This window comes from Pecten maximus, chromosome 4 (genome assembly GCF_902652985.1).
Source record: "Pecten maximus chromosome 4, xPecMax1.1, whole genome shotgun sequence".
Classification (NCBI taxonomy): Eukaryota; Metazoa; Mollusca; class Bivalvia; order Pectinida; family Pectinidae; genus Pecten; species Pecten maximus.
The window spans coordinates 28,101,681-28,116,833 of NC_047018.1; the positions used below are offsets into that span (position 1 = coordinate 28,101,681).

Sequence of the window (15,153 nt, forward strand, 5' to 3'; positions counted from 1 at the left end):
AAGTTGGCAGCTCCTGATGAATCAGCCACAGTACCAACATTAAATCAATCATCCAAAAAACACATTTATTGAAATTGATGCAGTTCAAATGTAAAGTTGGAAAAGCAAACTTAAAATGCTTCCACTTAATGTCTCTCTAATGTTTTTGTTTACCATTGAATAAAGAACTTTATCAATTAAAATATCATAATCCCCTATGGGATTTATCTTCATTTGATTTCTGTCAAATCGGCTCAGTTACATCAACAATTAATGAAAAATAGAGAGTGAACCAGCCCTTTGCACCAAGTTACATCCCTGGATGATAAACAGAAAAGTTTGGGTGTTTATCAGATGCCAAGAAGTTTCACTACCAATTCATGGTGTCTTTTCACATTTAACCTATCTTAAGTTTTGTGTAACTGACACATTGTCTCTGTATTAAGTTCTAGATGATGTGCTTTTTACCCAATCCTTTCCTTTGTCTTTTGCGCCAGCAACCGACACCTCTGATCGACTTAAGTCTTCTGATGCATGGTTTTGATCACCAGTCCACCATTCTTCGATACAAACCAGTTTGCACATGCATGCAGGACATAATCTCCTGCAGCTCATTTACATATAGAGAGTGGAGCACCACATGAAAGATTCCCTGTAATCAGTGGGAAGTTTCCCCAGTTTTAATTGCAATTACAGTATTGATTCTCATTCATTATATAGGGTATATATTCTATCGTTCAACATACCGGTATTATTGCAATTTTTTCATAATTGATATGTTACAAAAACAAAGAGAAACCTTAACATGTTAGTATCATGCTAGTTCTTTAACATAAGAACTTCATTGTGAGGTCTTCCATTTTTGATGAAAATGGACACTGGCTCCATAAGTCTGGTCTTTGTTCCTTTTAAGTATGATCAGTCATAAAGGTCACAATGTTAGGACCCGCACTAGGGACTCTTGTCACTTCTCTAAAACATGAAAATACCAGATAATTATAACACTCTGAGTTCGAGAGTAAAAGTTCAAGTACATAGGGATTAGACACACTTTGTTTTATAGGGCTCTGTCAATTAATTTACTGTAAATTTAATGTCAGGATCATATATATATATGAAGATAACTACTTTTTATATTAACTAGTAACTTTGGGACAACAAACTGCCCATAGTCTAATTCTGTGACAATACTGGTGTACATCTATAGACCAATGGTCAGTCTAATTCTGTGACAATGGCGGGAATGCTGGTGTACATGGAGACCAAGGGTCAGTCTAATTCTGTGACAATGCTGGTGTACATTGAGACCAAAAGTCAGTCTAATTCTGTGACAAAGCTGGTTTACATCTAGACCAAAGGTCAGTCTAATTCTGTGACAATGCTGGTGTACATCTAGACCAAAGGTCAGTCTAATTCTGTGACAATGGCGGGAATGCTGGTGTACATGGAGACCAAGGGTCAGTCTAATTCTGTGACAATGCTGGTGTACATCGAGACCAAAGGTCAGTCTAATTCTGTGACAATGCTGGTGTACATCTAGACCAAAGGTCAGTCTAATTCTGTGACAATGCTGGTGTATATCTAGACCAAAGGTCAGTCTAATTCTGTGACAATGCTGGTGTACATCTAGACCAAGGGACGGTCTAATTCTGTGACAATGCTGGTGTACATCTAAACCAATGGTCGGTCTAATTCTGTGACAATGCTAGTGTATATCTAAACCGATGGTAGGTCTAATTCTGTGACAATGCTGGTGTACATCTAGACCAAGGGTCAGTCTAATTCTGTGACAATGCTGGTGTACATCTAAACCAATGGTCGGTCTATTCTGTGACAATGCTGGTGTACATCTAGACCAAAGGTCAGTCTAATTCTGTGACACTGCTGGTGTACATCTAGACCAATGGTCAGTCTAATTCTGTGACAAAGCTGGTTTACATCTAGACCAAAGGTCAGTCCATTTCTGTGACAATGCTGGTGTACATCTAGACCACCAATGGTCAGTCATCTAGACCAATGGTCAGTCTAATTCTGTGACAATGCTGGTGTACAACTAGACCAATGGTCAGTCTGCAGATTCTGTGACAATGATGGTGTACATCTAAACCAATGTGTTAGGGTGTTTGTCCAGCAGGTACCTTGGGTCAAGTGAATTTGAAGTTTTTTATATACCGTATATAAATACAGTGGAACTTCGTTAACTCGAACTCGGGTAACTCGAATACCCCGCTTAACTCGAAGTACCTCGCCGGTCCCGGCCGAATTCTCTCTTTATCTTAGTAAAAAAAACTCGGAAAATTCGAATTCGGATAACTCGAAAAACTCAGATAATACGAAGTAAAAATTTGGTCCCAACAATAAAAATCCTACTTGAAATGTTCGAATAACTCGAAGTATAATTTTCGTCGATCGGTGGCAAACGCCAACATTTTTTAAGAGCTAAATTCCGTTTGTAATACTGAACATATCGGCACTACTAACCTACATGCTATTATAAGTGTTTCATAAATTCATAAAAGAAATTGTCGGTTGAATCTTATAACAACAAGTCTTGGTGATAAAAAGTACTGCTTTACTTACATCAGGTAATTTCCCAAGGCGGTCGCCGATATCAGTACACACCGGTAGATCTACCCGGCTGATGTTTTTACAGGTGTAGAAATGACACAGTCACCGGCGCCTATTAAATCTTTAAACTGCTGAAACAATAGCGTAATTACTGCCGAGGTGTTCAGAGTACAACTGTAACGGTCAGTGCTGTCTATTAAATCGGATGAAACGCCAACTCAGTTACAGTAACATTGCGCAGCCCAACTTCCGGTGCTAATACACATGGAAATGGCGTGGTTATCAATAAAAAGTAAGTAGGCCGATCAAACAGTATTTTATATATATGTCCAATAAAAGGTAATGGTTCTGTTACGTTTTGTATGCAATCTGTGTTAAACTTAAACGGTTATTTGTTTTGACATTAATAACTTGTTATTTTGTCGAATTCCGTTTTATCGTTTACCTTTTGCAAACATGACTTGCACATCAGATCGTTATTGAAGTGACTAAGTGAAAGAAACTTTATCGTGACTGTATATCGGCAAAACTACACCAAATTACAAGTGACATAACGAAACATTACATATATATTTACATGTATTGACCAGTCTTCACACTAAACTGATGAGCGACAGAGCGAAGTTATAATGATTATAGATTCTATAATGTTGACAAATATTGACCAAACTTTTCACCAAAAACGATAACTCGCTTAATTCGAACACTCGGATAACTCGAAGTTTTTTCGTGGTCCCGTCGACTTCGAGTTAACGAAGTTCCACTGTACATGTAAATTAAAGCAAAGCAGTGAAAAAAAGTTTTTAAACATTTATTAATTCAGACCTAAAATACTTTTTGACTATTTATACAATATTGTAGATTGAAGTGAAACAGATTTAAGTTAAACACAATTGATCTTATCATTTGGATATCATAGTTTAGAAGGCTACGACTTAAACATTTTATTTTGCTGATGATTTATAGAAAAAGAAAATCACGTTTTTAGTTTTTACAAGTTTTCTTTTTACAGGAATCTGTTTTTATATCTTCCGCTGAAATTATTATGTGATTGGTTACCAAAGGTATTTTGGTTCTGGCATGGGTCCGACCTGTCAACAAAGGTACCACTTTTGTGACATTAAGGAGGCTGTGCTCTATAATTACTGGTAAGCTAAGGAAGCTTCATTAATTGAGATTTATTGATATTTTTTCCCTCGAGCTCTACACCAACTGAATTAATAAACACTAGAGCAAAAGCGTATTTGGAAACTGGTTTTTCTCAGAGTGTAACAAATGTGCAATCACTAGATCCCCAATGTGGCGACGGAAATATCCACTCCTATTCTATTCTCTTTACAAATCAGATACGAAAAAATTATTGTGATAAATGGTAGATACCATTGTAGAATTGATGGCCTCTGCAGGCTGCGACTTCTCATCTATCAGGGTAGGGAATGATGGGGACGCGTGTGGCGGAGCTGTAATTTCCCTCATTACCCGCCTGAAGCAGACTAGAATTCACTATCAACCTGTGATGGTGTTAATTTTCCTCAAGAAAATACATCAACTTTCTACATGTGGGCTTTTTCATACTGATTTTTGCTCTTTGCCTATTTCCTTAATGTGTTTACCCTTTGCCGCACAAGCTGGAGCCCTGCGGCCAAGTACAGTCATACAGTCGACGTTTGAGGTAATTCTGTGGCAATGGTCAATCCAATTTAGCCACTTCTGCCTTGTTAAGGAACAACTAAAGTCTCCTCTTCCCGGGAATTCTGTCATAGGTTATTGTGTGATGTTCGTCTACAACCATGCTCACATGGCACATATCCATCCGTCAACCGTCTCTTGTGGACAACCAGACTGGTTCCAGACTTATACATATATAGACACTCTTGAATCAAGCAATCTGTCTAATTTTGTCACAGATATTGTGCTTTGCCTCAGTGAAGTTACATTAAAATGGCTTACTGGCAATTTCTGGAAAGGTCTTGTCTTGATTCAATAGTAATTCACAATACATGTATATATATATACAAGTATAAGATGAACACATCACAGTCTTCAGGTTATTTAGCCATTTGTAATGTCTTTGTATAGTGGATGAATAGCCTTGATTACATATTTGTATGTGGATTGATTTTATATTTGAAAAAAAATATGGTGGATTTAATAAATCACAGGAAACTGATATCCTTTAGATAAAGAAGATAAAAAGTGAAAATATGAAAATACACCCCATTTCGGCTTTCATAGAATATTTTATATTGAATAAAGATGTTAAAAAATCACCTGCTGAGTGGTTCCATTGCCTCAAATACTTTATGAAAAGTAAATGTTTTATTTGGCTTAAAGAAAAACATTCTTTTATATTCTCTTAATACTATTGGTTCAAACATGTCATATTTAATTTTCCAAATATGTTTTATGTGTAAATCAATTGTGAGCTAGTTTTTTTGTTTTTTTTTTATTATCATAAAATAAATCTCGGAGGCTGAGCCTTATTTAAACAAATACAATATAGTACTACATGTATATATACGTATATAAGTTTGGATACAAGCTTAATTGATGAGAGACTTAATCTGCAAGGTATTTAAACAAATTGAATATGAATAATCAAGCCGCTTTCATTCCTAGCTAAAAGTGGCTGGATATAGGAAATTAGGTGGATAATACTAGGTACTGTCTATGATCAAATGGAAATTTATGATAATGATAATAATATATATATCGGGACGAGGGAACTGGTGATATCTGGATTATCAAGTCTTGACTGTTCTTACAAGGTAAATTAACTATTAAATCCATGGTTCATAAAGGATTACAAATTTTCAAATTATTTCATGTACACCATGGTATTGGCTCACATAAAAAGATTCCAAGTTTCCTTAGTAATTGATGATGATAAACACATACAATTGATCCTTTTGTTGCACCATGATAGAGTCTTGCATTCTGCTTAAAACTCAGTGTTGGGTATGTTTTCTGCATGCATCTATTGACAAGTGTTGCATGTACTGGACAAATAAATTGTGACTATAGCATCCATAACTTTCCAGTGTTTAGGTCGATGTATCGAGAAAGATTGCCAGTCATTGAAGCAGTACTGACTGAATCCAGCTATGGCAAGAGAATTGATACAACAAATTGACTGACATAAAATAAGATAAAAGAGTTATATAATGTTTCTATAATAAGGCCTGATAGTCTGATGAATGAGATTTGGTGTAGGTCCCTCAATGGTTCCCTGGATTCCTCATTAACCATGCCCAGTGGCACATACCAAATTTTGTGGTCAAATCAGCTTAAAACCCTGATTTATGAATCTAAATTATAGCCATGTGGCACGATTTCCATCGTCCACTGTCAACTTCTTTTTATAAAACATCTACAAATGAATATCATTCCTCTGGAAAGGTCAAGGTCATGTACATGTAGTTTGATGGGAAGAAAGAGCCAAAGTTACTTTGACCCATGCATATTCAAGTTCACTACACAATTATAATTATTTTAATTACCGTAGTGTTTTCCCCAATTATCGATTATAATTTATATCTAATCGAAAAGGAAACTTATTCTTGATGATCGATTATGAGATGTCAACATCGATGATTGTTTTCAAAACCATAATTGCAAATTCTGCTTTCATTTTTCATAACTGAAGAGAGAATGGAAGTTTGTCATTTTACTCTTAACTAAAATTTCTCACCAATTATGTTATTTAACTATAATTAATTGCAAAAAAAAAATAATTGCAAAAAAAAGAAAAAAAAATCCATATGGTAACTGTTAATGAAGATTATAAAGTTGAAATGATATAATAGAAAATAAAGGTCAAAGCGAAACTACTTGAGTAAAGCTTGAATAAAATCAAAATGGCCGCAAACTTTGCTTCAGAGAAAATAGGCCTATTCAATCCCGGAATAAAGAAAAAGTAATATTTTGTTTAAGAATTATGTTACGGTTGGCTAACCTATTAATAATTGAAAATGGATCGGTATAGACACTAACCGATTTTATCCGATCATTGATGTTGAAATCTCAACCGATTCCCATAACTTATTTTAGTGAAAATAAATGACTTAGGTTTAATTCAAGGTGTCATGGGTCAACTGTGTTAAAATCTTAAACCACTTTTTCTAAAGAATGATAAGTACAAGTACTGGCATTCATATTCGACATGAATTCAGTTTTATTTGATAAAGAAATGTCAAGTGTGCCTAACTAGATTAAATGACCATAAGGCATACCCACATCCAAACTTATGAGAATGAATGTGTTAAAGGCACTAACAACTTCTAAAGAATCATGATGGCTGCCCAAATGATATTTGACTGGGATAAGATAAGAACAATGATGAAATAACTGAAATGCTGCTGTGTTCAAATAATGTCATCTTTACTTGTACGAACATGGATAAGTTACGTATTATGATGCATACTTTCTGTAGTAAAGACATTGGTCTGTAGATTGTTGACTTGTTGCTGGATCTGTCAATACTTTACATATACAACAGGAAATAGAATAGATGTCAAATATGATGATATTTAATCAAGAGACTAAGCTTTAGTCTACAGTCACATATGTACAATTGCCAGCAGGAATTGAGAGCTAAAGAAGTTAGCATGCTGCAAATATTTCATCAGCAATGCATAAGTCATGATAAAGAGGAAATTACAGAAATAGATAAGTATGTGTGGTGTTATTGGTGTTAAATGAGTGTCGTGGAGTTATCAATAAGGAGCAGATTTAAAGTTAATTTCCAATGAGTATGATTTATAGTGTAATTTCTATTTTTCAACAATTTCAAAGAGACAAGAGGCCCTATACCTAGTGTTGTTAACAGAATGAGTAGACATAGTTGTTAATGAGTTAGTGGATAACTCCTGAGCTGGGAAATAATGTCACTAAGGTATGTGGGCATTGATCTGTAAAAAGGTTATAGACCATCAGATACCTGTGTGACCCGTCTATAAATACAGCTGTGTGTACATATACACAGACACATGGTATAGGCCATGTTTATTACCGCTACATACATCTCTGTGGTAGTTATTAACTGGTATGCGACAATTAGGGATGAATACGTACATTGTACTTCAGGACTTGCATTGTGGTAATATGACATAATGATTGTGTTTTTCTCCTGCAGGTGATCAGAAGATAGCAGATTGTCACAATGTGTGGGTGCTGCTGTGCTAAGGTAAGCTCTGTGCAATGAAGTGTGCAAGGCCAATATATTGGTAGACCATGATGTCACTGAATGTGCTATCAATCAACAACACTCGATCGTGTTTTGGTATATAATAATGTTTGAATTTCTTTACTGATATCTTTACGCTTATCATATGATGTCAGAATACACCCATATCCGATTGGTAAAGTCTGTCGACAGGGTTACTCAAACATTGTTGATCTATAAGATGTGATCCAATGATAGATCTGGTCTCCACTATTAGGCTTATGTATGTAGTTCATTGAAGTGTATGTTGCAATAACATACGTAATAATATTAAGATAAAATAGAGTTAACTGTTTCTAATATCACAAGCTCAGGACATAAGTGAAATTTCCAGGATTATTCTGGACAAGGCTTCCACATTTTTGCAATTTGATCTTGACAAGATGCCACAATACTGTCAATAGCATTCCTTAAAAGAAATTAGTATTAAAATCGTACTGTGGAATATTTAAGTAAGCTCATTATGACATAAAAATTCCAGTTTTTATTTTTCTGTGAATTTCCTTGTTTTGCCTTTATTTTATTAGTTTTTAGTTAGAATTACCGTCTGTTATTATGTTTGTATTCTCTGTATGTAAAAACAGTGTCCATTGACCTTGATCCATGTTTCTCTGATGAGGGTTCTTAAAGATCTCGTATGGTTGCTGTACATTTACACCTATATATATGGAGTACAGATACAGTACAGGTGTCAATTATTTTCCTCTTAGTGTTGTTAGTGTGTATAGATATTCTCATTTACTCTGTTGACAATTGTTTCCTTCTGCCAGCTGTCATTGGATGGTTAGTGATGGATGTTATTAGGACGCTCATCTTGATTGTCTGTTGATGTCGGTTTGGTGACATGCATAGTTTACTAGTTGCAGAATACGGAAAAACCTCGTAAATCCATAAAAGCAGTAATCTTTTGGGGAAAAAACCCATAACACTTTGAATTGCTTACCAACTGACTCATACCATTTACACTATTTTAAGGACTAGGTCATTATTGATTCATTGATAAATTGACACATCCAGGTCATATTCTCAAAATTTATTTAATGGAAATACCCTTAGACTTGGAGACCTGTTTGGTATGGGATATGGTTCAACTTACAGTGACTTAGATGTCTAAGAATACTTCATTGTATATATTGGGTACAAGCATCTTTGACTTAACAATTCATCTTATTAAGAAGAGCGGTTGTTGCATAAAGAGAGTTAGTTATATATGTCTGGGGTAAAAGAAAGAATTGGCAAGGGTAATTATATATACTTAAAGGTCTAGGCTTAACTGTAATGAGGTAGTGGAGCTGTTCACACCAGTGTATTTATGTATGTAGAACACCTCGGGGACATGATGTAGTAGGAAATGTAGGCAAAGACGGATAGCAAGGTGCTTGAAAATTCTTGGAATTGAAAGCTAAAGACAGAAAATCTGTGAAATCCATCTACATTATACCTCAGAGAGAGAATGTAGTCCGGGACTAGCTTCCCTATTATTGATCAGCTCACAGTACAACTTGATTATAACAGATGTCAATTGATATAGATTACAATGGGCTCTTTTTATTCCAGCTAAACCTGTTACAATGGTAACTTCTATCCCAGGAGGGAAAACTCTTCAACCCATTCTCTTTTACAGTGCTTATAGTGGTAAAATATCACATTGAATCAACCTAATTGAAATTCAGTGAACATGTGATTTAGTTTTTGTCTTCAATTAATTTTAAGACATGCAAGGCTGACATTTAATTTGAAAAAGAGGTACCTATACATTTTGTCAATAGTGAATGTCAATTTGAATTAATTGTCAACGTACGGGTATGCACCCATAATATATTATATAACTCTGTTGCTGAATGTAGATGAATTGATCACAAAATAGCGACAGATATCTGCAGCTCGGATGTAGTCTTGATTAATAATTATTGGAACTTGTTCTTTACCTAAGGTGATAGTATTTGATGACAAATGTATTATTTTCAGCTGCATTGTCTCATGGCAATAGGACTTCACACTTTGTGCTTCCTTTACTTGCATCAGTAATAATTTACATGCAGACTTGTTGAGAATAAGGTTTAGACATCCCCTTGTAATTGTGACGAAGTCAGGGAGGGGATATAGTATTCATTTATACTTTCATCTGTCGAATGTAAACTTTTGGTTGTCCAAAGATCTACATTTATTGACCAATCTTTTGAAACCTGGCAAACTTTACTTTATTTTCATAACCCTGATATAGTTATGCTTCCCTGAAAGGCATTTTGATTCAACTATTTTTGCATAAGTTATTGCCCTTTATTTTGATGTCCTTTGATTATTCCAGTGTTCGATTTTTGTCCTGGCTGATCTCTTTGCAGGGGTCGACATTAAGGCTTGTCCGCTTGTCCAGTACCAGACTAAATTGCTGTCAGACAAGTGAATGTATCAAAACACTTGTCCGATGGGACAAGTAACAAATATTGTCTTCGTGTTGTTTATTTATATTCTAAAATCAACATTCACAAGACTTCACCTTATACATATGATAAAAAAAAAAGAAAATTTGGAACACTATGCAGATGATAACTTAACTTTCCATGTTTTTCGAAAATATTCAATCAGCCCCATTGGTGTCTTTGAATTGAATATGCATATTGGAAAAAAATGGAATATGAATTAAAGCGTACAAGGAAATAGTAAGTGAATTTGAAGGACTAAAGTGGCGACATAATGCTGATACTATGAGGCTTGCTATTTATTGCAAGATTTAGCATAAATAGTATTTCACTTTCAGATATTTATGCACTATTGCATTTCTACAATTATGTTCATGTTTTAGTCAGTTTATTTCTATTCTACTACTTTAGTTTCTGTAAATCGAAAATAGGCAGTCAGTAGCATTTTTTTTTTCTTCTTCATTTTGTAACTTGGACAAAACACCAATAAATATCAGTAATATGATCGTTTTACTGCATGACACACAGACATTGAAAAAACATCATTAAACTTAATTGAAAATTTTCAAGTGGGACAAGTGATAATTCCATTTGGACAAGTGAATATAAATGTTACTTTAAAGGACAAGTGCAGAAAAAAGTTAATGTTGACCCCTGCTTTGAGTCTTTATAGGCAGTTGTGTTTAATGAGTTGGAGACTACTTAAAGCCACATACTCCCTAACAACCTAAAATTCTAGTTGCACACATGTATTAATGGCAATCCAAGATGCTCATTCACGCTCTCCTAACATTAAAATGACCACTGGCCTGGACGCTTGACTGGGGATTCCTTGAGACATCCGTGTATAAAAATAACTTGCTGCATTTGTATTTATTGCAAGATTTGTCACAGAGCCAAGAAAGAGGCTATAACAACGTGCGCTGCACATAAACTACACAAATGGCTGTTGTTTACATATCGAGCATACACGAACTTTGCCTAATAATTCTTTCATTTAAACATATTAAGAGAATATTCGCGTAATAACTGAACAAAATAAACAAACACAGTTTATAGTTAGATACTTAATTTTAAAATGTAGCAATGTGCATACAACAAAACATCGATAAAATTTTAAATCGGTGAAGTTGACAATGTTCAAAAGCTAACCAGCAATCCAATAGACGTCAGGCAAAATCGGAATTCAAGTCTATTCCCTTTTCTTTTCTCGCTAAGTTGCAACGAATATCCTTTCCTTGGGTTTTGCTGATTCCACTCACTTTTGCGTCTTTTCTTGGCAGAATTTGTCTGCGTTTTCGCAGGTCTACGCTTTAGGCATTCCTCCATTTTGTATAGACTGTAAAACCTGCTGTTGCATTGTGGGACTAATTTTCAGAGAAACTTGGTCCGGAAGCCACAGTTATATTTTTTGGAATTCCCCGTATACTTTCATAAATACACATTTTCTCTCAGTTTCTGATTCATGATAATCTGTTAGGTATGTATCAAGTCCGAAAACTGTAAAAAGCTCAAAATGTAAACATTGATATATGTTTCTTCGGGAGTATGTGGCTTTAAGTAACACTTCTGATTACTGGTATTCCTCCAACTGTTAGAAAATTGAAAATTGACTTTATATTGAAAGGTGAGTGTTCAACATGGCATCTTAAATCCATAAGATGATGCAAATCTCATTGCAATGAAAGATAGTATATAACATTACTAAATGGCATTTGACGGGCATATATAATGTTCCGTCCAGTTGTTGCCAATTGTATGCAGATTTGAATTTTGCACCGTCCCATTTACTACTGATATTGTTATGTAGGAGGCAGAGGAAACAGCTTTAGTGGTAAGTATACCTTGTAAATAGCTCAAATGATGCCACATTTACCAAATACTCCAATCTTTACACAAGTTTTCTTTGCTTTCTTGATGTACCTTTACCACAGCTACAGTATAAAGTTTGATAATGTAGAGCTGTGCTTGCACCAAGGACAATGGTACATTTTAAGCTCATTTGGTCAAAATCTTACCATGATCTGAACGCAAATGTCATTCATTATCATCATCATCATGACACACTCATGTATATATATATGGGGATAGATATGGGGCTAATTCAGAAAATGTGGACAAGTCTTCTTGAAAGATGTATAACAGTTTAATATATTTAAGTTAACTTGTATAATACACCTAAGTTAATTCCATTTTTCCATGGTCTTTACAGGTTATCAAGGACTTAGGGGGTCTTACCTGTATTATAAAACATAAAACAGTTTTAAAACTGCCATAACTGTGTTTACCCAGTAATAAACCCATGCCTGGCCACATGTTTTGTAGTTTAGTAAAATTTTCAGTACATTCTATTCCATTGTGAATTGTTACGTTATAAGGACACTTTCTTCTTTGAGTCAAAGGTATGCATTGTCATTATTACATAGTGGTTGGGAAGGACAGGGGTCATGGTCCATCTAGGCACTAACAATTTCTTAAAAAGTGTTCCCTAGACAAGAGCAAATGGTCAGTAGACAGCTAGGTTAAAGTTAAATAGTGTTGTGTCATTACTAATGAGGATACAGCCTAGGTAGTCTCTTATGTGTGTTTCTAGCACATGACATTTCCATTGGTACTATATTTGCTGACCTTGAACATGACATTTGACCTACTTTTAAAAACTTAACCTTGTTCACAGTATGTTAACTGTACCAGATAGGGCGATTTATTTGACAAAATTCCTTGTCACTATACCTATATTAGTACTACATTTGCAGACCTGCTGACATTTGACCTACTTCAAGAAAATGTCTGAATTTCAGCCCACTCATCAAGCTTTGTTGTCTTCTGACAACTCTTGAGGTGATTGAGCTTCATAATAGCTTGTATTAAAAGCTTGCCTTGGTAAATAAGCAAATAATTGATGCATAATCTGATGATCAACCAACGGCTTAAACATTTGTAAAACACGTTACAAAAAATAGTTTTCAGAATCTTAGGTGTATAAATGTTTTAGTATAAGCCTGTACCAGCAGAAACTCATAATATTGTAGCATGAATCATCAAATGTCGATGGGATGTGGGCAGTTTCTCTAATAAAATGTGTAGGTACACATGTGTCATCTGTCCTTGGTAGAGTAATGTTAGCAAAGTCCCTAGCTGTAGCTGGTCTGATGTTGATTTAAAGGTTCAAGAAACTGATGTGAGGACTGATTGGAAACAGTGCTGAAAGGTTGATAATTAAACATTCAATTTATGCATCCTTCTCTTAGTAATTGTAGGGGGGACACCTTTGGGTAAAATTGATTTCCTTTAAAAAGTTCAAGACTGATGCTGCAGTCAAGATGGATGTATTCAAAAGAGCACTTAGAATATGTAAGGACAATTGAAAGATTTCTCAGGAATATTTAATAAAGTTCTGCAACCCAAACAAAAACAATTGAATAAGAAAGACCATACTGTCAACATACAAAGCATGCAAAATATAGATAAATTTTAGACATGCATATTCAGTTGTTAAATAAAAAGCAAATATGTTCACTGTCAACCTTTTGCATATTAAGTTTAGTCAAAGTTATTACTGTCATTGTCAGGTTAAAGTTGTTTACAAACAAGTGATATAGACCACTGAGGCAAAGTTTGGGGCCTACATTATACTCGCTTTATGCATTATCATTATGTTTTATTTATGGAGGAAGAATCCTCACATTCTTTCTGAGATGAGTTGTAGTCAAACTACATGATGTAAATAGAGTTGAAGAGATATTTTAAGAAATCATGATCACTAGCCTAATTGTGACATTAGACATATATAATTACTTATATCACGTGAAAGGTAAACTTTTCCTTGCGTTAATCTCCCAGGCATTATAAATCTGTCTGACCACAGTGTAAAATCACCTGTATTCTGTATACTGACAGTTTCAGGGTTCTATGGGGAACTCTCATTTTTCGAGGGATGTTTGCTATGTGTCTTGTGATGATATTTAATAAACCCTGCTGTCTACCATAAACTATTGACAGATCAGCAGTTTATACTACATACTCAGGAACTGAGGATGATGATGATTGTGACCTCTTGTCAATAAAACTGGACCCCAGAAAAAACATAATGGTAGCCATAAGCATGGGGCACTTTGATACCAAAAGAGGGGCTAAAGACCCCGACAAGGTCTTGCAGGCCAGAATTTCTGTATTTCATTGTCGTGATTGATCAGTCAATATCTTGCCAAGAGTCTGGCAGATCTGCCTACACTTTGGGGATGTCTTCTATCATATCACATTGCATGCTGACAACTCAAAATACATCTCAGACCTGCATACCCATGATATACAAAGGAAGATAGAAAAACACACCAGCACCAGTTTGTATGCCAGTCAGGCATTAGTTTACAGAGTGGAGCAGAGGTACTTGTAAATGTCAATACGAGTCCTGTGTATGCCAGTCATGCACTGGGGACTCCCTTATTACACTGTTTATGACAATATGGAATGATGGTTTAAACCTGTTTGCATTCCCATTTATTATTCATCCCTTTAAAGGACGATCAGTCCTTGTCATCTCTTCCATGAAATCATCACTCCATGGGAGCTGTACATGTATATACAACAACATAGCAAGCTACTTGAGTATGGTATACATAAATGGAGAAACCAAAAAGATCGCTGAAAAAAGATCTTACACTGTCAGACAATTCCCTATTATCTGTTGTTGTAAAAGAATTTTCTGCTTCATGAAAGCTGTCATTTTGAAGAAGGCATACCTTTATAGCATGGTATATATCAGGGATTCAGAAATTGTTTACACTGTAATTAGGAATTTAGAAAACTGTCCCTTCATGTCAGGCCTTTATACTATATAACATGGATTCAGTAAACTGTCCCTCCATGTCGGGCCTTTATACTGTATATCAGGGATTCAGTAAACTGTCCCTCTATGTCGGGCCTTTATACTGTATATCAGGGATTCAGTAAACTGTCCCT

General features: G+C 35.1%; 1 protein-coding gene across 1 annotated transcript in view; it reads left to right on the top strand.

Moving 5' to 3' along the window:
* LOC117325710 (choline transporter-like protein 1) overlaps positions 1–15,153 on the top strand; it is a 69,620-nt gene that overhangs the window by 13,875 nt on the left and 40,592 nt on the right. Inside the window, 2 exon segments of the mRNA XM_033882132.1 lie at positions 7,682–7,732; positions 12,002–12,025. Coding sequence (XP_033738023.1) covers positions 7,709–7,732; positions 12,002–12,025 — 48 coding nt within the window. The 5' untranslated portion in view covers positions 7,682–7,708.